This window comes from Notechis scutatus, chromosome 3, assembly GCF_049901735.1.
Source record: "Notechis scutatus isolate UNSWTSFEM ecotype Mainland chromosome 3, rNotScu1.2, whole genome shotgun sequence".
Lineage (NCBI taxonomy): Eukaryota > Metazoa > Chordata > Lepidosauria > Squamata > Elapidae > Notechis > Notechis scutatus.
This window is the reverse complement of record NC_142011.1, coordinates 112,807,469-112,834,121: the sequence shown is the minus strand read 5'-3', so window position 1 is coordinate 112,834,121 and position 26,653 is coordinate 112,807,469. Positions and strand designations below refer to the sequence as shown.

At 39.2% G+C, this 26,653-nt stretch overlaps 1 protein-coding gene across 30 annotated transcripts in view; it reads right to left on the bottom strand.

The window, feature by feature from the left end:
* Nucleotides 1–26,653, bottom strand: part of PDE4DIP (phosphodiesterase 4D interacting protein) — a 197,493-nt gene that overhangs the window by 63,076 nt on the left and 107,764 nt on the right. For 16 of the 30 annotated variants that reach the window (XM_087962501.1, XM_087962503.1, XM_087962506.1 and 13 more), the window contains 13 exons: nucleotides 23,854–24,072; nucleotides 18,249–18,404; nucleotides 14,931–15,044; nucleotides 14,272–14,409; nucleotides 13,429–13,596; nucleotides 12,936–13,130; nucleotides 11,876–12,019; nucleotides 11,182–11,263; nucleotides 11,009–11,100; nucleotides 9,571–9,687; nucleotides 5,177–5,314; nucleotides 3,218–3,330; nucleotides 2,823–2,944 (listed from right to left, as the gene is read on the bottom strand). In XM_087962501.1, the coding sequence (XP_087818627.1) occupies nucleotides 2,823–2,944; nucleotides 3,218–3,330; nucleotides 5,177–5,314; nucleotides 9,571–9,687; nucleotides 11,009–11,100; nucleotides 11,182–11,263; nucleotides 11,876–12,019; nucleotides 12,936–13,130; nucleotides 13,429–13,596; nucleotides 14,272–14,409; nucleotides 14,931–15,044; nucleotides 18,249–18,404; nucleotides 23,854–24,072 (1,798 nt within the window). Of the gene's footprint in view, nucleotides 1–2,039; nucleotides 2,945–3,217; nucleotides 3,331–5,176; nucleotides 5,315–9,570; nucleotides 9,688–11,008; nucleotides 11,101–11,181; nucleotides 11,264–11,875; nucleotides 12,020–12,935; nucleotides 13,131–13,428; nucleotides 13,597–14,271; nucleotides 14,410–14,930; nucleotides 15,045–18,248; nucleotides 18,405–23,853; nucleotides 24,073–26,653 lie in introns of those variants that run through there. The other 14 variants (XM_087962504.1, XM_087962508.1, XM_087962514.1 and 11 more) reach the window with 8 other exon arrangements.

The window sequence follows — 26,653 nt, the reverse complement described above, 5'->3', positions numbered from 1 at the left end:
ATTCCATCACTGGGGATTTTCAAGAAGATATTAGACAACAATTTGTCTGGAATGGTATAAAGTATCTTACTCAAGATGGGGATTGGACTAGAAATCCTCCATAGTCCCTTCCAATCCTCTTATTCTATATCCTAGTTCACAGAAGTTGGAGGGAACCATGACACCAGAAATCCTTTGGAGTGGATAGATACAAATCAAGTAGAAATAAATAAAAGGAAATATGAAAAAAAACACCTCCCTGCATTTCAGAGAGAATTATTTGGACGTGTACAATAAGACCCCCAACCCCCAACCACAGAATCTGCCTAAATTTATAAAGTAATTTATGCCTGTATAGTTTTGACCAAGTTTGTATTACTAGGAATCACATAAATGCATATGTAAAAGAGCAAGCACATTAAGCACACATATAACATCTCTTGAGAATGCAGTTAACTAGAGACCAGATTTCACTCTGTCATTCGGCAGTCTGGAACCAATAACCCGCATCCCCCACCCCAATGCCTGTTTCATTTCACAGTGAAAATTTCCCTTCCATTTCTAATAGCATGCCAGAGGATAAACTGGGTAGAAAAAAATGGTAAATTTAAGTTATTTGACCTAATTCCAACCAAATATCATGCTTGCAGATAGAAGTAGGTCAGAGATGAGCATGCATGGTTGCATAAATAACTAAAACAACGGAATGGCAAAAGTCTTTCCATCTAAGTAGGTCTTCTGGTTTGAAACAATGACTATTTTTCTCTGCCTTCAGTAATTTCATCAGCCTTCAGTAATTTATCAGTGAATTTTCTTATTACAGCACTTTAAAGGTTTTGGAATATTTTGGTATGCATAAAGACATACTAGTGAGCTGGTATGCCTTCATGAATAATACTAATAAAATTAGTATTATTTACAGGATTACATCAAAATGTCTGTCTTGGGCGTGGGCCAACCAGGTGCTTTCATAAGCAGAGCAAATCAGAGGCCATCATCCCATGCTCCTGAGGCATATTACTTATGGATTTTCTAATGATCACCTTTAAAGTTGTAGGCCTTGTCCTCTTTCAAAGCCAAATCACTGATCATCCCCATCACATGTTAGTGAATTTCATATTAAAAATTTATACCAACAAGCAACAAAGGTGTCACAAGTCTGGCCAAATCAATCAACTGACAATTAGATTGTATGCCTGAAAGCAGAGTGTTTCAGAGAACATAATGTCACTGCATATTGAAAATACCTTATGCCATTTCAAAGTTAGTAACAAATGTCCCCCGTTATCCCATTGTAAGTGCACTCCTTGGAGAGCTGGGAGAAAACAGTAGATCTTTCTAATTGAGACTGTGAATCTCTGCCCAGAAAAAACCACTTTCCATTTCATATACCTGGGGAAAGTGATGGTAGTTTATTGATTGTCCTTGCATATTTTTCTTGTTATCAGATTTCGGTATTCTAAAATTTGTGAAGGAAAAAGATTTTCATCAAGTGGACTAAATCAATCATGATGATTTAATGAATATCTTTCTGATCCTAATATTCCTTTACTTGAATTGATTGAACGAGGGAAGACGGAATAATTATACTGACACATCTCATGTTGGATGCAAACTTGGATGTTATTTGTTTACTCTGATACCCTTTATGTACCAGAACATATACAAAGTTTTAATGAAATTCAGTAGCAAATAAGTTTTATGTGAAATAACACATTTTTAAACAACATAATCTAATATAAACTAATACATGACTGAAAAATGCTCTTATTCAAAACAAAATATTGAAACACTAATGTGATTTTTGAAAACTGTATGTAACAATATTCAAAATTATGAGGAATTTCTAATGATTTTGGTGATATTACCTTATTGTTTCCTGGAGAAGACATGTATGTGGTAGCATTCCTTTCCAACGTAAGTTATCAACATTAAACCTGTATTATCTGAATATAATACAATGTAGAATATGTTTATCATTTAAAATTTCAATGATGGTCTATATTTTTTTACATTAGGGACTTTAGGAAGAAAGGGAAGATTATGTAAATCAACACAAAAAAAATCAAATTTATTTTATTTTAAAGACTATTTTAAAGACCTAACAGAAAAATTCTGAAAGTGGTTGGAATGAATGTGGATCCACCCCAACTTAGGTAAGTAACCCCAATAACTTTGACATTTGAGAGTAGACCAAAGCTTCCACTTTATGCAAGGAGAACCAATAAAATAAAACATATATTGTTCTTTTGCAAGTTTCCACAAAATACAACTAAAAACATGAAATATTCTGTTTCTGCTGTGGCCAAGTTTGTGTGGAATTTCTTCACAATACTCTCATCGTAATTTTAAGATGATCTAAAATAAGATTATGCTGATTCTAGACTTTTAAGAAGTTTTTACACAAAAGCATGGGAAAAATAAAAACAAAACAATTAAACAAATGCAGCAAATTAAAAAAAATCTTTTTCCTACTCTCCACATCTCTATAATGTATGCACACAAAATATGGCACATAACAATTAAATTCAAATGGGGAAAGGAATAATCTTTATTTAGCCAAATTCAAGGGAGGGGAGAATGAAAGTGGGCACAACTAGAAAGGAATAAGAAACTGTAAAAAAAAAATATTTACATTCTCTTGAGAGGCCCATATTAGGAATGTGAATGATGCCCACATAAGCTTGTAAAAATGCCATTTCCAGCAAGTACTAATCAACCCCTTCAATGTCAAAACAAGCTTGCTCTGTTAGTTCAGCTTCTGTTCTGCGCCAGGGGTAGTGGGAAGGCCAGAGCTCAGCAGGCATGCTTGGGTAGGATTGTCACACGTTCTTGTTCCCCACCTCCTATGCTGTCCAATGATTCCAGCCTGCTCAGGCGCTCCTGGCTTTTTCCAAGGACCCTTTCTAGTTGTCCATGAAGTGCCTGGATCTTCTCCAGTTCTACTTGAAGGATCTGTTCTTGTCTAGAGTTGGTGAGGCAAAGCACAAAAGAAAGGAGATTAGGACAAGGTGTACCAACTTGTTCTGAACACAATATGGATCCTACAATTTGTAACAATGTCACTATTGTACTGACATGAAGATTGGAAAATTATAGGCATACAAACAGACTTCCCACCCCAATCCTTTTCAGCACTGTCAATCAATAATATTTTTTAAATATGCAATGAGTAATAGGAAAATATATTCCAATCTTTTTTTGCAAATAGAAAATAGGAATAAATTATCTTCCTCACCTGTCAGGGTGAGCATGAAACTTCACCAAATTGCAATAGAGTTGCTTTTCTACTTTCAGAGTTTCATTCAGCTGCTTCTTCTCTGCTACTAAGCCCTCCAACATCACCAGTAGCTGCAACGTAAACAGTCCACTTCAATTGGCAATAAATGTAGATTTTATTGCTTACATTTATGTTTGCTATTGATACTAACCCCCTATTGGCTTTTGGTGACTGCCTGAACTAGTTCCTGCAGTTTTCTTTTTTTTTTAAACAAGTTTTATTGATTTTAAAGACAAACAAAACATAAGACATCAAAGTATAAAACCTCCTTTCTCAAAAATTACTTATAAGTTTTAACAAGGCAAATAAAGCATTATTTTTAAGGCATAGTTCCACATTATCACATTTCCATTTAAACACGTATATATCTTTTCCAAATTTCTCATTGTTTCTCCCTTCACTTTTATTCAATTATATTTCTTTCTATCAAGGTTTTATTAATTCTCAATCAAGCATAAACACACAAAATACAAAACATAAAACAAGACATAAAAAGATAAACCCTCCTTAATTATCATTTATACATGTCTTTTCCAAATTTCTCTCCCTTTAGTTTTATTCTTCCAAGGTTTTATTAATTCACAATCAAAACATAGCTAACCAAAACACAAAACATAAAACATAAAACTTCTTTTGAAAAGTGGCTTAGCCCCGGGTTACATCTTTTTTTACAGACCTAAATCAAGTTCATGCTCACCTTATATACCATTCATATCTTATTAACCATTCTATATTTTCTATATAACTTCTCCCTTCTTTTCACTCTCTTAATTATATTTTGTTTATTTCATCTTATTTCAAAATCATTATGTTTGTATCTTTTGTCCGTTCTTTTCCAATCATCTATTTATCTCTTCTCTTTAGCAAAGAATTTCCCCTGTAATCACTTTTAAGGTGTGACACCTTTCCCTAAAGTAACACTTAATACATAATTTCTATCCTGATTCTGCTTAGTACATTCTACATATTGCATTTTGAAAAAAAAGAATAATAAACTTATAATATAGTTAAGTATATAATTTCCATTCTAATTCTAATTCTAATTAATAGTATAACTAAGCATTAATCATTTTACACATTCTCTTTGATATTTTATTAAATATTGAAATCTATCATTATAAAACATTTTAATATTTTAATATTTTGTTAAATCTTATAATATTCCAATAGACTATTTCAAATGCAAATACTACAATACTATCTTATGTACTCTTGCAGAATCTTTCTTAAATTATACACTGTCCTTTATCCTTTATCTCTAAAAAAGATATCTTGTTTCAGACCGTGGCTTTTTTTCCCTTTTCCCCTCCCTTTCTTCTCCAGTCTGATCTTTTTGCCCCCCACCTCTCCTAACCTCCACCTTTTTAGCTTCCCCTCTCTGTTGTAATTCTCTTTTCAATTGCTTTCTAACATTGTACCTTTTTTTCACCTTATTTTTCTTTTTCTTGGTTGTTTTATTGAATCTTAAATTCTCATTTTTCCTTCCTCTCTTCCTATTTTCTTTCTTAATTGAACTTTTTTGACCATTAAAAATGGCTTCCTTTTCTTCTTTTTCTTCTTCTCCTTCTTCCTCAAGTATTTGCTGGTACGTAGAAACCGCCATTTCTAAAAAGTGGAAGACAGCTCCCAATGAATTCTTGCATTCCTGCAGTTTTCTTGTCAGGTTTTTGAAAGTGGTTTACTGTGGCTTTCCTCCTGGGAATGAGAGAGGGACTGGCCCAGAGTCATCCAGCTGACTTTGTGCTTAAGATAGGAATAATTCATAATCTCTAGCCTGATGTATACCAAAGTAGCTCTCAATGTATCTCAGCAATACCATAAAAATAATAACACAATATACAGAATCCCATTTCCTTTGAACAAAGGCAGGACAGAAGCTTAAGTCATGCTGGCTTGAATTCCTCATATGACACCTACCTGCTGCCTCTTGTCTCTTATAGCTTCCTGTCCCTGTGCTTCCATTTTTGCTACCTTTTCCTGAAGCATCAAAACTTCTTGAGTAAGTCGTTCAATTGCTGGTATTTCTTCAGGGTCAATCAATTGCATCTGCAAGTCCTGAAAAAGAACAAGAATATGTCCTGGAGAATTAAAGAAAGAAACTCAGTACAGTATTAGTATTGCATCTTGACAGAGGAAAACAACATTGCCCAAAACTTTAATGATATTATTAATTTTCAAAGAAAAAGCTTTCAAATTAAAAGTCTAGCACAGGTCTGGGATTAAAGACTAAACAAACAGGTCTGGTTTATACACTGCTCAAAAAAATAAAGGGAACACAAAAATAAGACATCCTAGATCTGAATGAATGAAATATTCTTTTTTTTTTTTAAACAAATTTTATTAATTTTAAAGACAAACAAATCATCATTAACCATTACATACTTAAACCTTTTTCCATTATAAATTTTACAAGTCAAATAAAACCTTATTTTATACAATATAATTCTATTTTAAACCATTTCCATATGAGCATACAAATACCTCTTATCCAATTTCTCTTTACTTCTCTTTACTCTTATTCAATTTCACTATTATTATTTCATCTATTTCTTTCTGACTTGGTTACCATTATTCTCATTCTATATTTCTGCAAGGTTTTATTAATTCTCCCAGAAACATAAACACACAACACACAAACATATAAAAAATCTTTTTGGAAAGTAACTTGGCCCCAGGTACCTCTCTCTACATGGACTTCAATTATATTCATACTCATCTTACATGTCATTACCTATTTTATTTACCATTCTATGTCTTCTATATTAGCTTCTCCACACCTTTCACTCTTCTTAATTCTATCTTATTTAATCCATCTTAATTTGAGTCATTATATTTGTATCTTTTGTCCATTCTTTATTATCCCTTTGTCTCATTCCTTATAATAATAATAATAAAAAAGAATTTCTCCTGAAATCACTAATCAGAGTATGATGCCTTTCTATCTTCCCCCTAAATTAATTAGATTAACATTTAAAATAACACCTAATACCCAATCTGATTCTGCTTGGTACATTCTATCTACTAATTTTTTTTTTAAATAAAAGAAAAATAATAAATCCAAAATGATTAAATACATATTTAAATAATAAATCTAAATATTGAATCTTATAACATTCCCATTGCCTTTTCCAAAGACAAATGCTACAATAATAATTTTATAATAACATCAATATCATAGACATATTAAACTCTTTAATTAAAACTCAATATTCTAAACATTCCCTTTAATATTTTATTAACTTTTAAAATCAATCATTACTAAACATTTCAACATTTTAATCTCTTATTAACTCTTATATTTCTAATACAAATGCTACCATACCATCTTATGTACCTTGCAAAATCTTTTTTAAAGAAATTATATTTTACCCTTTGTCCCTAAAAAAGATTCCTCTTTTCCCATCTGATTTCAAAACTTTGTGGCTTTTCTCCACCTTTTCCCTTTCTTTCTTCCCCCACCAGACCTTCCTACCCCCCCTTCTCCTAGCCTCTGCCTTACTGGCTTCCCTTCTCTGTTGTGTTCCTTTTTTCTTTTGTATACTATCATTATATTGATTTTGCACCTTAGTTTTCTCTTTCTTGAGTGTTTTTTTAAACCTTAAGTCCTTCATTTTCCTTCCTTTCTCTCTTCCTTCTTTCTTAGTTAAATTTTGAAATTCATTAAAGATGGCTTCTTCTTCTTCCTCTTCTGCTGCCTCCATCTGTTGTAGTGTTTGTTGATAGGTAGCAAGCGCCATTTCTAAAAAAAGGAAGGCTTCTTTCACACCATCTTTGCCATCTTTTTTTGTTTGCTCGTATTCTTTTCTCAGTTCCTCAACAGAAAAAGCCATTATAAATCTTTTCTTGTCTTTTTTCCCCCCCTCTTTCTTCTTGCAACAACCAAGATATTTCAAAAAAATAGAACAATCCCAAAGTCATCAATCAATCCAAGCCAAGACAAAGTTCTCACTTTCTCTTCCTGGGGTAGTATCAATCGAACAAAGAAAGTCCAAATCTGTATCTTAAAGCCTTATTGCAATATATTTCAGTCTTCAAATCCTTAAGGCATCTCCTCCAACAAAATCTTAACATATAAATATATTTTTTGTCCTCTCCCTTCCCACTTATCACATAAAGCCAGTTTTTACCCGAAAAAGACAGGTTTCTCAATATCCACTTGTTGATTCCGTAGGGAAGGAGAGTAAACTTTCCTTTCAGCACCTCAAAATTTGCCGCTTATTTTCTCTTCTGGAAGGTAACATTCAAAAAGCCATAATTTCCAGGAATTTTGTTAAATATGCCTTAGAGTCCTGGGTCAGCCAAGAAAAACTTTCACTCTCAAAGGCTTCTCCTCTTCCTCCTGCGCATTCTTACCCAGCTGCCGGCTTCTTTGTGGCGGCCATTGCGGTCCGCCGCTGCACCGTCTTGGGAAAAGGGGGTTCAGCCGGCCGGGGAGGGGGTCTGCAACACCCCCAAACCCCTCTCCGGATCCCCCCTATCTTCAGCCGCCCCTGCAGGGCAGCCTTAGCTCCAAACCCGTCCAGATCGGAGCACCAAAAACGGCTAGCGCAGCAGGGATCGCGCAGTGTCGCGAATCCCTGCCGCTCGTGAAGCCGACAAACCGGAAGAGTCTGAATGAATGAAATATTCTTATTAAATACTTTGTTCATTACATAGTTGAATGTGCTGACAACAAAATCACACAAAAATTATCAATGGAAATCAAATTTAGCAACCCATGGAGGTCTGAATTTGGAGTTACACTCAAAATTAAAGTGGAAAAAAACACTACAGGCTGACCCAACTTTGATGTAATGTCCTAAAAACAAGTCAAAATGAGGCTCAGTAGTGTGTGTGGCCTCCATGTGCCTGTATGACCTCCCTACAACACCTGGGCAGGCTCCTGATGAGGTGGCGGATGGTCTCCTGAGGGACCTCCTCCCACACCTGGACTAAAGCATCCCCCAACTCCTGGACAGTCTGTGGTGCAACGTGGCGTTGCTGGATGGAGCGAGACATGATGTCCCAGATGTGCTCAATTGGATTCAGGTCTGGGGAACGGGCGGACCAGTCCATAGCATCAATGCCTTTGTCTTGCAGGAACTGCTGACACACTCCAGCCACATGAGGTCTAGCATTCTCTTGCATTAGGAGGAACCCAGGGCCAACCGCACCAGCATATGGTCTCACAAGGGGTCTGAGGATCTCATCTCGATACTGAATGGCAGTCAGGCTACCTCTGGCGAGCACATGGAGGGCTGTGTGGCCCCCTAAAGAAATGCCACCCCACACCATTACTGACCCACTGCCAAACCAGTCATGCTGGAGGATGTTGCAGGCAGCAGAACGTTCTCCACGGCGTCTCCAGACCCTGTCTCATCTGTCACATGTGCTCAGTGTGAACCTGCTTTCATCTGTGAAGAGCACAAGGCGCCAGTGGCGAATTTGCCAGTCTTGGTGTTCTCTGGCAAATGCCAAACGTCCTGCACGGTGTTGGGCTGTAAGCACAACCCCCACCTGTGGATGTTGGGCCCTCATACCACCCTCATGGAGTTTGTTTCTGACCGTTTCAGCAGCCACATGCACATTTGTGGCCCGCTGGAGGTCATTTTGCAGGGCTCTGGCAGTGCTCCTCCTGTCCCTCCTTGCACAAAGGCGGAGGGAGCGGTCCTGATGCTGGGTTGTTGCCCTCCTACGGCCTCCTCCACGTCTCCTGATGTACTGGGCTGTCTCCTGGTAGAGCCTCCATACTCTGGACACTACGCTGACAGACACAGCAAACCTTCTTGCCACAGCTCACATTGATGTGCCATCTGGATGAGCTGCACTACCTGAGCCACTTGTGTGGGTTGTAGACTCCGTCTCATGCTACCACTAGAGTGAAAGCACCGCCAGCATTCAAAAGTGACCAAACCATCAGCCAGAAAGCCTAGGAACTGAGAAGTGGTCTGTGGTCACCACCTGCAGAACCACTCCTTTATTGGGGATGTCTTGCTAACTGCCTATGCTTTCCACCTGTTGTCTATTTCATTTGCGCAACAGCATGTGAAATTGATTGTCAATCAGTGTTGCAACCTAAGTGGACAATTTGATTTCACAGAAGTGTGATTTACTTGGAGTTACTTGGAGTTGTTTAAGTGTTCCTTTTATTTTTTTGAGCGGTGTATTAAAATCATACTGTTTATAACTATATATTAATATTAAAATGTAAATTTTCTACTTTCTGGAACAAAGACGGAGAAACAGGAAATCAATGCAATTTGCTCACTACTACAAACACTGTAAAATCTGCAGGAAGACAAAACTGAAAATATTTTTGTACGCAATCTAACCTTAATTAGTTCTTCTTTGATCTGGATACTTCTAGTAAGAGATTCAATATCAGAGGATTGAACTTGAAGCTCCTCCTCTTGGGAAACCACCACAGACTGAAGAGTAGAGAGTTTCAACTATGGGGTTGAGATGGGAGAAAACAAATGAAGATAATGTTGTACTCAGTAATCCCCAAATCCTTTGATAGACCAACATTTGGCACAATGTGTCAGAGTATATTCATGAACTGGAATAGAGCATGGTAACAAGGTCAGCCAATGACCTTGTAAACCAATGAGAATTGTTTGGAAACTGAAACTAGAAGTAGCCTAGAAAACTGAAACTAGAAGTAGTCTAGGCGTGGCTCTATATTAAGCTCTGCAGCTATGTTGAGCTCTGAGTCTGTCTGTTGAAAATGAAACTGCTTCTCTCCTCTGTTTGCCTGCTGAACTAAAGTGAAACTGATGTCTGTTTCTGTGTGCTACTGAAGTTACTTACAACATGTTTCTGTCTGAGTTTGTTCCATGTTGGAGAAATCTACAACTGGTTTGTAAAATCCACTTGTTATGTTTATAAAGATGTTAAATGAAGCATCAGCCATCTGTGTTTATTTTTCTGGCACTGAATTATCACTGCAAAACTCTGAACACAATGATCTTCTTATAATGGGATTTTGGATCCTATGGTCTTAAGAGTTCAGAGCTATCTTCCTTTGATTGGAAGAATAGGTGTTTGGCATTAAACACTATTTTAACCAAGCTAAAAATTGAGCTGCAGATTCCACTGTTCTATGGGTCTCATAAAAGGAGGAACAACTGGCTTGGAGAAAGTGCTCCATAAAAAACAAAACCATTTATGTCTCTGGAACATTAAAGCTAACGTATGGAATAAAGCTACTTCCTAGAAATGTGGAACCCAATAAAGTTGAAAGTTGACCTAGTTTCAAATGTATGGCCACTGCTATACTCCCAAAGTCATTCACACTCAAGAGTAAGAAGCAGCCCCCTCCACCCACTCAAAGTCACACATTTCCCAGGTTTCTGTGGTGTTTTGTTCTGGGGGGGATGGCTGCCTCATGCCCCACTGTGGAACCTTCCCAGGTGTTTTGTGCTTCCTGGGCAAGAGGCCTTTTTATTGTGCTGCTGGGCCAGACTGGGGTAGCTACAGCTTCTTTCTCTGGCCTTCCTGGGCTTAAGCTGCAGCACCCATACTGCACTAGATTTCTCAGGAACTCCCTCACCTCCTAAGGCACCTATGTATTATTTTAACAGCTGCATCAGGGAGAGCAGGATGTGAGTGCCATTAAGTGATACCATTTCTCTTAACAGCCATCACCACTTGTGATTGTAAGGGGCAATTGTAATTACAGTCATATCTTGAGGATTACCTGTACTACTAGTAAATTGTTTTTATGTGTTAAATGTGATCTGTAGATATCTCAGGGTTCCTCAAACTTACCGTGCTTTCTCTTTCTTTTTGTGTCAACAATTCAAGATCCTCTTTTGCTTTAGTAAGCTCCCTCTCAAGTCTAGCAGTTGTTTGCAAATCATCTGAAGAGAAAGTAAAACAATTTTAGACAAACATTATATAACAGATGGATAAGACTGTTCAGAAATTGTTTATGGACCAACCTTTATCCCTCCTGGATTTACTATCATCTCTATTAGAAATCATGGCTGGGATATTCATGGTAGAATCCTCTTGCCTTGGTGCCTTAGAATAAAAATGTGCATACTTGTTTTACTAAAGATAGATGGTTGGCAGCAGCTGTAACTGTGGGCTGGCCAAATTTTGATCATTTGACTGCAGGGTGCTGCTAACATCAAGAACCAGTTGTAAGCCATTTTTTTCCAGCCTAATCGTAACTTTGATCAATCACTGAACTGACAATCAGGACTACCTGTAAAGTTAGTTTTGTGTACTTTATTTTTGATAAGCTCATGCCATTTCCAAAGAATTAATGTACTGTTTCCACTGTCCATAACCCAACCACTTATTAGCCTATTCTAGAAAGGCTTCCTTTATTGACTGAAGGTGACAGACCTACATAGCATTTCCCCTTTTTCAAAGATGGACCTATTACTACTCAAATCATCTATTCTACATACATTCTGAAGGGCAACAATGTTGACTAGTACCCAAAATTTTTACTTAGACACAGATCTCTATTTTTAATTACCATTTGTTTAGCCCTTGCCATTCTTTCCTTTCAATTCAAGCTTCACCTCTGTATAACAAAACTACTGCTCTTGCCTCTTGCCATCTGTGGCTTGCCTGATATTCATCTGTTTAACTGTGCTGTCTCATAAACCCAAATACTCTTACATCAATAGAGCCCTCTTGTTGTACAAACTGAACAATAGACAACTCCATTTTCTGATGAAGAATTTGACTAATCAGTTGCTGATTCAGGATTTGCAGCTCAGAATTCTTCTCTGTAAGTACCTGTGCAATCTTCTTGGAATATATCTAATTATACAACAAGGCCAGGAGAGAGAAAGGCAAGCATTAATAAATGGGTCACACAATAACAATGTTCAATAATATTTACATACAATATACTTATTGACCGGACAAATACAATTTGTTCGCAATTTCACAGAAAAATATAAAAATATTTTTGAGCATCACTAATTTAAAAGAAATCAAAATTATTAGGAAAATAAAAGTCAGCAATCAAAAACAAAAATTTAAAAGCTTACAAAAAATGAAAGAGAAGCTGCAAAATGGCCAAAAATATTTATTTTAATATCAGTGTATGTTTTGATTACAATAATAGAAAAGGCCTTGAACCGATGCCTCATAATCAAATCAGCAACATAAAAGAATTTAGTTAGAATGGATACCATAGTCACAGCACCTTTCTTGAGAGGTGATGAAAATACACTATCCACAGGCATTTACCATCTTCATTCAGGCAGACAAAAAGAAGAAAAGCAGTATTGCATAGCCCTTGTTTTTCCAAGATTTTTTTAAAAATAATCTTCATTTCACAAAAAAGCATTTTTATAAAAAGTAAATAAAATATCAAATTCCCATTTAGCGAGAATAGATTTTGTTAGAATGACAGACTATGGACCCATGAACATTCCATCAGAAGACTACTTGGGAAACCTCTGCTGAATACTCCAGGAATAGAATAATGGTGAAACAAGATTCTTGGTTTTATTATGATTTTATTGTATCAGGCTCCTCAACCAATGAATAAGTTTTCTTAAGATCCAAACAAGAGTGGCCATCTTGTTTAAAGATGGATGGATGGCCATCAATAGAGGAAGATAGATGGCAGGAAGCTAAACTAGATCATGTGGAAGATTCCTTTCCCCCTTTCCTTCTGTGATTCTATAATCAAGACTGATTTTCTCATTCACAGTATCCCACTTACATAACTTTGTTGTTCTCTAGTGTTCCATGCTTGAAGTAACTCCTCAAGCTCAGCTACTGGGTCTACAACTTGCTGGCTCTTCTCCCATAGGAATTCTTTTATGATCTGGTCTTTTTGCTGAAGGTGGAGGTGGAGGGCTTCTATGGTGTCCCTCTGTCCAGGCTCCAGATTGCAGAGCAGTGTTGCCGAAAGGGTCTGAGACAAGAGAAAGATAAGCCTGGAGGAGATCAGCCTTCTATCCCCTACAGCTTTGTTGCTGCCCTAACTGGAAAACATTAATAACAATGCTCCATCAGCAGCATAGTCAAAAAAGATAGCAAAATGCCTAAACTATATCTGCACCACTACAAAAACTACTTAATAAAATGGGGTAGTATGTCTTACGCACCCCAGCCACTGTGGTCTAAATCTCAAGATAACCATTGTTCTCCAAGTCATTGTTCATTCCTTTCTCTTCAGCTTCTTTCCTAACAAGCTGAACCACAAGTCTTACCTCTACTTCTTTGTTTCTGTCATGAAGCTTCTGGATAATCCTTTCTTGTTCAGATTGCCATTTCTGAGATTTTGCTTCTATATTCTTGATCAGCCATTGCAAATTCTGGTTGGCTGCTAACATCTTCTCCAGTTCCAGGTCCTTGGCTTTTAGCAAGCTCTCTAAACACTATTAAGGTAAACATGAATAACAAATAGCTCAAGATAAGACAAATCAAATCTGTTTCTGAATTTCCTGAAGTCCAAAATAGTATTAATTCCATCCTTTTTTTATAGTTTTAAAGCTAATCATATTAGGATAAAGGATAAATTTATCCATGAAGCAAACATGCTGTACCCACCCAAGCTGAAATTCTATTTCTTACAACAGAAGGGAATTTAATGCCCCCAGTTATTTTGGACTGCGACTTGTGCTATCCCCAACTGTTGGCTATATTGGCTGGCATTCATGGCAGTTCAGCCCAAAATAACTAGGAACACTTCCCTAACTTACAAAGTTTTATTCAATCTTAAACAATTTATACATATAGTAAAAAAGGAATTTTATGTAGTATTGAAATCTTACAAAATGTCACAGTCAGGATAGGCATGCCAAGACAGATAAACTATTGGCCTGCCGACTTACCTATATACTGTACATAGGTAAGATATACCTATATACTATATATCAGTTCTATATACTGTAGAACTGATCTAAAAATTGAGTACTAGGTGTGAACTTTTTTGATTCACCTCAAGAGATTGTTGTCAAAAACAACTGCATTTTACTTTCAATCTCATTAATTATTATTAAGGTATGGCCTATAAAGTAACCAGAACAACTACCCTTATGGTGGCAATTTACCTGGATGGTAGCTTTGTTGCCAGAAATAACTTGATGTAGACCTTTCAGATCACAATCTTGTTCTTTTATGGACAAATAAAGCTGGTTCAGTTCCTGTTCTCTGTCTTCAAGTGCAGAGAACTTCTCCCCTATGGCTTGCTGCAAGACACACACACCCAGAAAGAATTGCATGAATAACGAGAGGCAAAAAGTTAAAGACTCAGACTGAGATCTTGCTGCAAAAGTCATGGCATTCTTAAATAAGCTTTACTTTCTCTGGGGTTTCCATATGTGGCTCAAGGAAAATATGTATTCAGCTCAAGGGGACACTGACAGGAGAAGGTTGCAAATACATATTTTCTTGGGATCAAGCAGCTACTAGTACCATTCAAGCTGAAGCTTCTTTAAGGCGTCATGTTGGGATCAAGCAGCTACTAGTACCATTCAAGCTGAAGCTTCTTTAAGCGTTACAGTAAACATGTTCATACCCCAACAGTACTTTTTCCATTTTGAATCCGACTTATATATCTCTAAATTAGAGAAACACACTTAAAAATTAAGTTGACATCTTATTCCTATATCCCACATACAAAAAAAAGTAGTACACTGCCTCAAAGTCTATCCCAAACATTAAAAAAAAATAACCATCAAAAGATTTTCCTAGAAGCTTCTGCAAGTACCTCCAGGGCAGCATCTTTGTCTTTAATTAGTTGTTGCAATTTCTGTACTATTTTATCAGCAGTTGTAGAATTTTTGTCCAAATTCTGATGATACTCTAAAAGATCCTTAGATTCCTAGGATAACAGAATGCATGTCAGAATCATCAATATGTATACATTTGTATACATTTTCTTCTATTAGAAAGCATCAGGGGTTTCTTTTTGGTTACACAACAGATTAGATAAATGGCAGAAATTGTGAGATACAAATTATAAATTAACAATGTCAACTGCATGTAAAGAAAATCTTTATAAAATGTTTTATAGATTGCACTTTTCACCCACAAGTTTGTCAAAGATGTTTAAGGAGATATCCACTAAATGTTGGAAATGTAATCAGATACGTGGTTCATATGTATCATATGTGGTGGGCATGCCCAAAAGCAAAAAATTAAATTAAAAAAATGGACAAAAATACACACATGGTTGGAAAAAATGATAAAAACAACATATAGATTTAAAACCAGAAATATTTCTGTTGGGCATTTTATTGAATAAGTATAACAAGGGGAATACATATTTGATTCTACATATATTAACTGCAGCTAGAATTGTATTTGCACAACAATGGAAAAGAGATCTCTACAGATGAAAATGTGATACTAGAATGTGCAGAAATGGATAGACTAACACAATTAAGGAAAAGGAAGAAACTGAATACTCTTTGACATGGGACTTATTTTATCAATGGTTAGCTAATAAAAACACAAGTTAGAAACATGTAAATGAAAGAAAAGGACTAATGATTATAAGGAAGGTTTGTTAAAATGGATAAGCAACGATAATTATTGTTATTATTATAGAACTAAAACCAATGTAATGAATACTGTTGTAAACATTTTGATTATTATTTCCTAAAATTATTTGTACCCAGATAACACACAGTTTAACTAAAAATGGAATTTTATATGTTATAAAATAAAATAAAATTGTGTGTGTGTGTGTGTATCTACTGATATCAGGAGTATCTACTGATTTTCATATAGTCTTTTCAGGACTTAATATATTTTCCATAAGGTGTAACACAAAATTTGTATTTTCACTATAAAGTAAAAGTAAAGTAAAACAAACAGCTATTTTTACTGTTAACAGTTTCAATTTGTAAGTGATTGAAATGTTTTGCTAGTTTTACATATTTCTGTGGATAATTAGGGAATCTCCATTTTAAAAAGATACATACACATTTCTTAATGAAACAAATAATTTTATATGTTTGGCTATACTTGTCAAAATACAATGGAAAATTCAGTTCTTCCCATTTCCCCATTTTTAGAGTACTTCAAACTTCCATTTCAGGTTAACAACCCTAACAGAGTAATTAGATATTAGCACATTACTCCTATCTCTAATTATAATTTGTAAATAAGATAAAAAGCACTGCTCCTAATGCACATTATTAAGGAATGCCTTCAAAATGTGAATTTTTTATTCTCTTGAAAGAAGTACCATTCTCTAAGGTAAGCTTACTTGATCACTATAATTTTGATAACTACAATTTTTTTTAAAGTCCTATCAAACTATGTTTACTACATACTTGATCTCTTCAAAAATTCTTAACACTGTATAAGAAAGAGTACAAACTTTATACAAGCCAAATGATTGTTTTAATAAAGTAAATAATAAAATATATTATCTTGATAATGCTTTTCATCATGTTACTTGCCAATCTGTGGCTGAACTGAAGCTAAATTCTCTTTTATGATAAATATTGCTGTTTATCATATTCCAGTACCTGATACAGAGGCCAAGCTATAGTTAGTATGTATGTATATGTATATGTATATGTGTATACACACACACACACACACACACACACATATATATATAGGGGGGGGGAAATATATATACATTTGTTTTCTTAAGTTTTCGCGGGTACTTACATGTATGGTATTCAGCTTTGTTCGGGTATTTTCCCACGTCATTATAGTTGTGCTTTTAAAGTTGTAGCAACATTTCGGCAGAATTTTATCTGCCAACATCAGGCTTCTGTATTGTGTTCGTCTGTGAGTCAGACTTTCACAGCCGTTTCTGTTTTAAATTTGGGGCTAGCCTACTGCTGTGCCAGAATGGTTTTTTCTTCATCCTGATTGGTTGGGAGTCTTGGTCTGTGTTTATTGGTCTTGGAGTTTGCTGTGTTCTGCTTGATTGGTGTTTCTAATATCTTCTGTCTGCTTTGTGGCTTTTTTTGTGTCTTGATTGGCTGGCAACATTGTGTTGGAGGATTTTAGTGCAGCTTGGCTCCGAGTAAATGGACATACATACATATGTATGTACACATACATACATACATACATACAGTATTCAGCTTTGTTCAGGTATTTTCCATGTCATTATAGTTGTGCTTTTAAAGTTGTAGCAACGTTTCGGCAGAATCTCATATGCCATCATCAGGCTGGTGCTTTCCACTTCGTGCCAGCATAAGCAGTGTGTGATTGGAGCTGCCATCTTTCTATAAATACTGGTGGGGGGGGCGGGGCTGGTGTGCTGAGCTGGTGCCTCTTGATTGGTTGATGGAGTTGATGTTGGTATAATGGGCTGTGTGATGGCCTTGTGAGTTTTGTTGTGGAGATATCCTGGATCTTGTGCTGTAATCTACTGGGTCGTTTGTTTTGTAGTGATCTTTTTTCCATTAGCCTCCTGTGTTTTAACAGCTTGGGTAATGGGTTGTGTGATGGGCTTGCGAGTTCTTTTGTTGTGGTATTCTGGGTCCTGCGTTTTAATCTCCTGGGTCGTTTGTTTTTTGATCTCTTTTCCATTAGCTTCCTGTGTTGTGACGGCTTGGGTAATGGGTTGTGTGATGACCTTGTGAGTTTTATTGCTGTGGTATCCTTGGTCTTGTGCTGTGATTTCCTGGGTCGTTTGCTGTGTTGCAACTTCTTGAGTTCTTGTGGTGTAATTTCCTGAGTTTTCTGATGTGATATCCTAAGCGGGTGGCTGTGATGTGGCATTCTGGGTTTTGGTCTGGCTTCGAGTTTGGGGTCTGGATCGTTGCACCCCCAGACCCCAAAACCAAACAAGCTGACACACGTCAAGAACACAGACCCAGACCCCAAACTCGAAGCCAGACCAAAACCTGGAAAGTTCTTCTCTTATAGCAAAAAAAAAGCAGCTTTAAAAGTGATTTAGGGAAGATATTCTTCAGGAGAATAGCAAATCCACAAAATACGCTCTAGGGCATTTATTGATTATAGTTTTTAATTATTAAAACTTTTTGGCCTCTTTTCTTCTGCCACTTTAAGCTCCTAGAATGGCTTTAAAAGCCCATCCCTGTCTTCTTACCTGTAGAAGCCATTCTTTGCAGGCTAAACTGTATGTCAAATCCTTAATTTTCTGGTCTTGTCTGTGCATCCTCAAATATGTTCCTTTTTCTAAAGTACAACATTGCATGCTCTTGTTCTGTAGTGTTCTGTAGTGCTGAAGAGTAGCAAAGAATTCCTGAAAGAAACAAAATCCCGCTAGCTTTGAAGCAAATTAGGAAAAGAAAGCCCTTCATGTGTCAAATAACAGAAAAATTGAGTTTGGTTAGGGGATGATACATTTAATTAGAAAACTACTTGCCTGTTTCTTATTCTAGTCATAAGAGGAATTAATTCCCGCGAAAGGGAATTCAAACTTGTACACATCATGCACAGTGGCCTTTTTTCAGGATAAATTAAAACCATCCTTGAGAGTCAGAAATGCCCCTAACCCATTGGATAATATTAGTTTCAACCAATAATTTAAACATGGCTAAGTTATAACTGAATAAATGACCTGAGCAAGAAAACAGTGAAACACAGTTTGATGTGATAATGTTTTCATAAATGTAGACTGCCTTGCCATCTCCTGAAGATGAAATTTCTCACTGGTTTAAGGTAGTGACTAGAAATAAAAGTTAAACAAAAAATGGTAAGAGAACACCTATCTGATCTTGATGAATACAAATCACTGGGACCTGATGGATTACATCCCAGAGTTCTAAAGGAGCTGGCAGATGTCATCTCAGAACCATTGTACCACATCTTTCAAAAATCCTGGAGCACCAGAGAACTACCAAAGGACTGGAAAAGAGCTGACGTGGTTCCCATCTTCAAAAAAGGAGGAAAAAAACAGACCCAGGAAACTACAGACTAATCAGCCTAACATCAATACCTGGGAAGGTACTGGAAAATATAATAATAATGATAATGATAAAAAACCAGGTCTGCCAACATCTAGAAACAAGTAAAGTAATAACTAGAAGTCAACATGGGCTTTTAAAAACAAATCATGCCAAAACCAATCTTATTTCATTCTTCAACATAGTGACTACATTAGTAGACCGGTGAAATACTGTAGACATACTGTAATAGACTTCAGCAAGGCATTCAACAAAGTAGACCACAACCTACTTCTTGGTAAGCTAGAAAAAAAGTAGAATAGATAGCATCACCATCAGATGGATGGTGAGACGGATAGCATCACCATCAGATGGATGGTGAGACGGATAGCATCACCATAAGATGAGTTTGTAACTTGCTGACAAACTGTACTCAATGAGTAGTCCTTAACGGTACTTCGGTAATGGAGTAAGCAGTGGGGTACCACAAGGTTCCGTCTTAGGCCCAGTACTCTTCAACATCTTCATAAATGACTTAGATGAGGGAGCAAAAGGGGAACTTACCAAATTTGTGGATGATACTAAGCTGGTAGGAATAGCTAACACCCTACAAGTGGCACGCAAAGCCATCTCTCTGGGCACATGGAGCCGTCACCCGTTGCTCTTCCGGGTTCCGGCGTGTCGGCCAGCTGGTCTTTCATGTGCTGGGAAGATGATCTTTTGATTTCCAGCATGCGCATGCATGGCAGCCATCTAGTCTTTCAGTGTCTGGCACGCATGCACGTGCAAAGACAAGCTGGCCGAAGGGCATGCATGAGCTGGAACCTAGAACAACAGGAGACGGCACGTGTGCCCAAAGACATGGAGAGGGGATCCCAGCGGTCGCTTTCTAAGGGAGTAGAGCTGTTGGCCTGGAGGGGCGGGCCAGGGCTTTCATCCCTCCCTGCCCGAGCAGGCTTCTTGCACAGCCCCAGCCCTCCAACCTATGGCACCGATGAGCATCCATGGCCTGAAGTATCTGGTTGGCTCGGGCACTACAGAAGAGCAGCAGTGGCGGCGGCAGCAGGGCAAGGGGCAGGAGTGACTGGCCAGTCCTCCTGGGGCAGCTTGCCTCCCTGACAATGGCTCCTCTTCCTCTAGCATCCCAGCCGGAAGGGGCAGCACAAGAACCACCACCGCCCCTTGCCCCCGGCTGGCCGCAGAGCACGTAGCTCTGGGTGCCACTGCTCCAAGGTGCGCTGTCGGTGCCTCATGGGTTAATTAGTGCACATCCCTTCACCCCTCCCCCCAAGCTCCTTATGCTCCCTCCTGCACCCTGGACTGAGCTGAAATGGGCAAAGGAGGCTGGGTTGATCCGTGCCACCTGACAACCCTGGGAAACCAAGCCGCCCCTTGCCACCCACCTCATGCACTACTGGTGGAAAGGCGGGTCATTCAGCACTGGGGAAAGAACCGAGCCGCCCAGAGTGGGGAGAGCGCTGAGCCGGCCAGCTGAACCAGGGGCCCACCAGCCGCCACTACCGCTGAGCCAGGAACTACATGGCATGAGGGATGCCTGAACTGTGCTTTGCAAAGTGGGGTTCATCTGCAGTCCTGGCCGGCTCCTGTCACTGCTGGGGGGAGGGGGCGGTGATGGTTCTCACACTGCCCCAGAAGGGCTGGAGGAGAGTGCAGCTCCTCACACATGGAGACCAGGTGGATGGGGTACGCGCTGGAAACTGGGTGCTCTTCTGGTTTCCGGCACATGGGCTTGCGCGCACTCCCATTTTGGCACGCAGTGCCAAAAAGGTTTGCCAACACTGCCCTAGATGATAGGCTCAAGATCTAGATGGATCTTGACAGACTTGAACACTGGGTCCTATTTAACAAAATGAAATTCAATGTAGAGAAAACTAAAGTCTTACATTTAGGCAAGAAAAACCAAAAGTACAAATATAGACTGGCTGAAACCAAACTTAATAGCACTAACAGTGAGAGAGATCTTGGAGTCTTAGTGGACAACCAATTAAATATGAGCCAACAGTGTGCAGTGGCAGCCAAAAAAGCCAATGCGATCCTAAGCTGCATTAATAGAGGGATACAATCAAGATTAAGTGAGGTACTATTACCACTCTATAAAGCATTAGCCCACACCTAGAGTACTGCATGCTGGTTTGGTCACCACATTATAAAAAAGATGTTGAAACTCTAGAAAGAGTGCAAAGAAGAGCAACCAAGAGGAGGCTAAAACATATGATGAACGGTTGCAGGAATTGGGCATGGCTAGTCTAGTGAAGAGAAGGACAAGGGGAAACATAATAGTAGTGTTTCAATAACTGAGGGGCTGCCACAGAGAGGTGGGGGTCAAGCTATTTTCCAAAGCACCTGAAGGCCAGACAAGGAATAATGGATGGAAACTGATCAAGGAGAGATTCAACCTGGAAATAAGGAGAAATTTTCTCACAGTGAGAGCAATCAACCAGTGGAACAGTTTGCCTTTGGAAGTTGTGTGAGCTTCATTACTGGAAGGTTTCAAAAACAGACTAGACTGACATCTGTAAAAAATGGTGTAGAGTCTGCTTGGGTGAGGGATTGGACTAGATCAGGGGTCACCAGCCTTTTGGAGCTCAGGGACCACCAAACTCATAATTTTAAATCCCGGGGACCACTAATATGAATTTTGAGTGACAGTGGCTTGCTGACATTGGTGGGAGAGAGAGAGATATATATATCTGATCTAATTTTTCTCTCTCTCTCTGTCTCTCTCTCTCTCTCTCACACACACACAAACACACAGAGACAGGGGTGGGATTCAAATTTCTTAACAACCGGTTCTGTGGGCGTGGCCTAATTTGGTGGTCATGTGACTGGGTGGGCATGGCTTATAAAAATTTATGTAAATATTGATTTTTTTATTAAAAAAATCAACTTTTACCCAAAATCAGGCAAAGCAGGCAGGCAGATTGAGTTGCTCACAGATTCATTCAGAGATCTACCGTATATGCCGGCGTATAAGACGACCCGGCGTATAAGACGACCCCCCAACATTTCCACTCAAAATATAGTTTGTTATATACTCGCCCCCTCTTCCGCACGCCTTCCACTTTTGCACTTGTTTTTTTTTTTGAGGCACTTTTGCGCACCGTGGAAACGAATCCCGTGAAGCTGAAAGGAGCAGCCAGCCTTCTCCCAGCTCCCAAGGAAACGAGGCTCGCACCGCCCGGGCTCCGCTGAGGTATCCGGCTGGGGCTGTCAGGAGTTGTTACCGCTGGCGCGGCTCCGCGCGGCTCCAGTCCCGCGTTGCCTCGGGAAGGGAAAAACAAAAAGGAAGAGCCGCGGCGGCGCTTTGCAATGGCAGCAGCGGCTCCTGGTTTTGCCTTTCCCTTCCCGAGGCAACACAGGACTGGAGCCGCGCAGAGCCGCGCCAGCGGTAACAACTCCTGCCAGCCCCAGCCGGATACCTCAGCGGAGCTCGGGCGGTGCGAGCCTCGCTTCCTTGGGAGCTGGGAGAAGGCTGGCTGCTCCTTTCGGCTTCACGGGATTCGCTTCCACGGTGCGCAAAAGTGCCTCAGCCACGGGCAGCCGCAGTGCTTCCCAATTACTATTTGCCGGCGTATAAGACGACCCGGCATATAAGACGACCCCCCCAATTGGAGGCATGTTTTTCAGGGCAAAAAAGTCATCTTATATGCCGGCAAATACGGTATCTATCTGCCATCGACTACCTGAGTCTGTCACATAAAATTTGCTGGCAAGCAAACTCATAAAATTTGCTAGTAAGCAAACTCACAAAATTAACTCACAACACACCATGTATGTAAATATTGAATTTTTTATTAAAAAAGAACAACTTTTACCCAAAATCAGGCAAAGCAGGCAGGCAGATTGAGTTGCTCACAGAATCATTCAGAGATTTATCTATCTGCCATTGGCTACCTGAGTCTGTCACATAAAATTTGCTTGCAGTGAGTCTGCACTGAATAATAGAAGCTTCAGTCTTAAGGAAGATCTAAAGACTAGCTAGAAAACAAGAAATCCGATGATTTCCTGCTTTCTAGCTAATCTAAATCTCCCGACACAGCAGAACAGCTGATGGTCAGGAAAAAGCAAGTTTGCCAGGTAAGGAGTGAATGGGCGGGGAGGGTTCCCACGGGCCATGTGGGTGGCTGTGCAGCCTGGATTAATTGCTTTGGGGGGGTGCTCTGGGGGTGACATTTCTCTGTGGACCACCAAAATTTTCTCGTGGACCACTGTTCCCTTCAACCTCTGTTAATCTAATCTAATCTAATCTAATCTAATCTAATCTAATCTAATCAAAGCTATCAACAAGATAACTGGACTGATTTACTGCCTTTTGCTGAAGTGGCGTATAATAATTATGTGCATAGTAGCATGGAATTTACTCTTTTTAGCATGGCCACAAGACAGAAGTTCATCCAATGCCTGAATGACCCTCCCACCCCCCGTTTCTTTGTTAAAGGAGTGGGTATCCCAACTGTGAAATATATGGCTGGTGGTGAGGAAAGCCCTGGCAGAAGCACAAGATCTAAGCTTCCACCACTCCCTGAGCCATTAATGATAGAAGGGGAACAGCATTTTGAAATCCGAGATTCTGGATTCCCATAAGCATAGGGGAAACTTTCAATATTTAGTGGCCTAGAAGGATTTCCCACAATCCCAGAATGGGTGGGTGGACCACTGTCATATTAGGGCTCCTAAGCTTTTAAAGCACTTCCACAATCAATACTGACAAACCTAATGAATTCTCCTGCTTTATCCTTCTTCTTTCCCTGTTTATTGCTAAAGTTAATTGGTCAAAAATCATACCTTATTATGTCTCCAAGCTGCTTCTTTTTGTAGCTGTTCTTCTTGCAATGCTGTCTCTAGAAAGTGGTTGGTCCTTTTAGCTTCAGCCAACTGCCGATCCTTTTGCTGCGTGGCATATTTCAATTGCTGCATTTCCAACTGAGTGAAGAAAAGAGCATTCTGTACATCAAGAAATGCTATCTTTTGTTTCTGTTGTAATGAAGAACAGCCCTCTAAGTTCTAAAAAGATTCAAAAATAAGAAACAGAACAGAGGCAGTTTAGGCAATCATTGGTCATTAAAATGCAGACATGATCATAGGTTTTATGCATTTTGAGTTATATCATAGGACATCAGAGATGATTGCATTCATTGACTTATGATGATAATTGGGATTGGAACATCTGTTGCTAAGTAATGCAATCATTAAGTTGCAAAGCATTGTGATCATTAAGTGAGTCATGCATGATTTTTACTTTTGCTGCTGTAGTCATTAAGCAAATTACTCCCACTGACTGCTTATCAGAAGTCCCCAAGTGAATGTGGGATGCTGCAACTATCATACATTTATGCTGGTTGCCAGGCACACAAATTTTGCTCACATAATCAGAGGGATGCTTCAATAAACATGTGTTATGGATTCCTGAAGAATTAATCAAGGGAGAGTGGTACCTTGTGACAAAGAAGAGAAAATTGTTGAATGTCTTACATGTAAGCAGAAGATGTGGCTTTATGCCCAGACATAAATAACTAGTGGTGACCTTGAAGCTGAGAATTTATCAGCTGAATAAGACACAGCTGGTAAATAGAGAGAATAAGGCATTTCACTGTTTATTATTTGGTAGGATTTATTGTTTGGACTAGTTAAAGCCAATGGGCTATTGTGGATTACAAACATCAATTGACTTGGATTTATTGATTGGGGTAGTTTGGAAGTTCGGAGTTTGGATTACAAACATCAGTTGAACTGCAACTCTGATTGAGAGGGGTGGATTAAAATCCTTACTTTGCTTTGGTAGATTCAAATACTGGATTATTGGAACTGGTTAGATTATAAAGCCTATAGACAAAGGAAAGAGTATAAACTGTATATTTAAAAGTTGTAAGATTTAAACTGTTATTTAAAAGTTCTGTAATTTAAACCGCTTTTTGATAATTTGAATAATTTTGGCAATATTAGACAACATCAACATATTACTACCGTGTTTCTCCAACAATACGGCCTCCACCAATAGGAAGGCCCAGCATGTTTTTTGGGCATAAAATCAAATTAAGCCCCTCCCCCCAAATTTAGGCCTATTTTAAAATATGCAAAATAAGGGGGAAGGGCGGGGAGACTGTTAAGCCTGGATTCCCCAACAGGTGTTAAGGAAAACAAACTAAACAGAACGTGCAGCGAAGTCAGATAGGAAGACAGGTAAATGTGTGAGATAAGCCTTCTTGTTAACACGCAGTAAAAATACAGATACGCTTGTGCTATCAAAATTATAATTTATTCCATTTAAGAATTATAGCATAGTCATGTAAACAGTCCAGTAGTCATATATCAATTTCAGTCAAGTCTTGTCAGGGATACTCTATTTGCAAAGTCCGTGTTGAATAGCCAATGTCAGTACACTTACAATAAATCAGTCCAATCTTCTCTCCGTTGAGAAATATCAACACACTTCTTCACTCCCCGTTTCAGCAAGAATGCAGTCTTCAATAAGCCAGCCAGTAAGAGCCAGAGAGTGCCTTGCTGCTTATATAGTACTTTTACAGCTGCACCCTTAATTACATTCCTTTAGCTTAAAGTCACATACACTTTATCTGACAAACCATGATTCATCATTTTATTATCTTTACCCAAAACAGTTAGGGTAAAACAATGTTATCCCTAACAGAGACTTGCCGTTAGGAGCGCCCGGCGGGCCGGAATTCCTCGCCACCAGCCGCTCCTAACGGGCGATCATGGCCAAGCACAGAGAGCTCCCTACTCCCACCTTTGCTGCAGACACCTTTGGCACCCGCCACTGTTGCTTTCCCTTCTGCCCATTACGCCGCCACGTTTGGAGCTGCCGCTTCCGTGTTTGGAGTGCGGTCGCCATTTGGAGCTCCAAACGCGCGGAAGTGGCAGCTCCAAACATGACGGCGGGCGATCTTTTTATTTTGGTCCTCGCGAAGTTCAAAGCGAGCAAGAGAGGGAGACTGCGATGCCTCCATCCGAGATGGCAACCTCACTAGTGGATCACAACGTGGCTGGAAGCCCGAATCGGCGGGATACGATGGCGATCTTTTTGGAGTGAGAGGAAAGGGAGAGAAGAGTTGCGAGGAGTAATTTGCAGGAGGAAGTGGGTGTACCCCACGGCAGGGAGCCCAAGGAAGAAGGGCTGGTAGGCAACGGAGAGCGTCCTGTAGCTCCGGAAGCACCCTAGAGACACGCCCGGGAAGAGGCGCAGATGCTGCCTTGTAGTCCCCAAGCCAACTGCGTGCGCCGCCTTTAGTTATGTGCGCTCCGCGCTTTGGGCATCTCCGTGTGATCGCGACCCTGTCCTTTCCACCTGGCGCCCTTGCTGCTTTCTGGCTCTTTAGCAACCGGCTTCGTGTTTGGAGCACTGCCGCTGTTTGGAGCTCCAAACGGCGGCGGAAGCTCCAAATGCGGAAGCTCCAAACATGACGGTGGGTGATCTTTTTATTTTGGTCCGCGCGAAGTTCAGAGCGAGCATGAGAGGGAGACCGCGATGCCTTGCTAAAGAGCCATATATACTTCAACACAATTTTATTTAAATCTTCAAAATAATCTTTGCCAAGCCTAATTGGTATTGTTTGGAACAAATATAAAA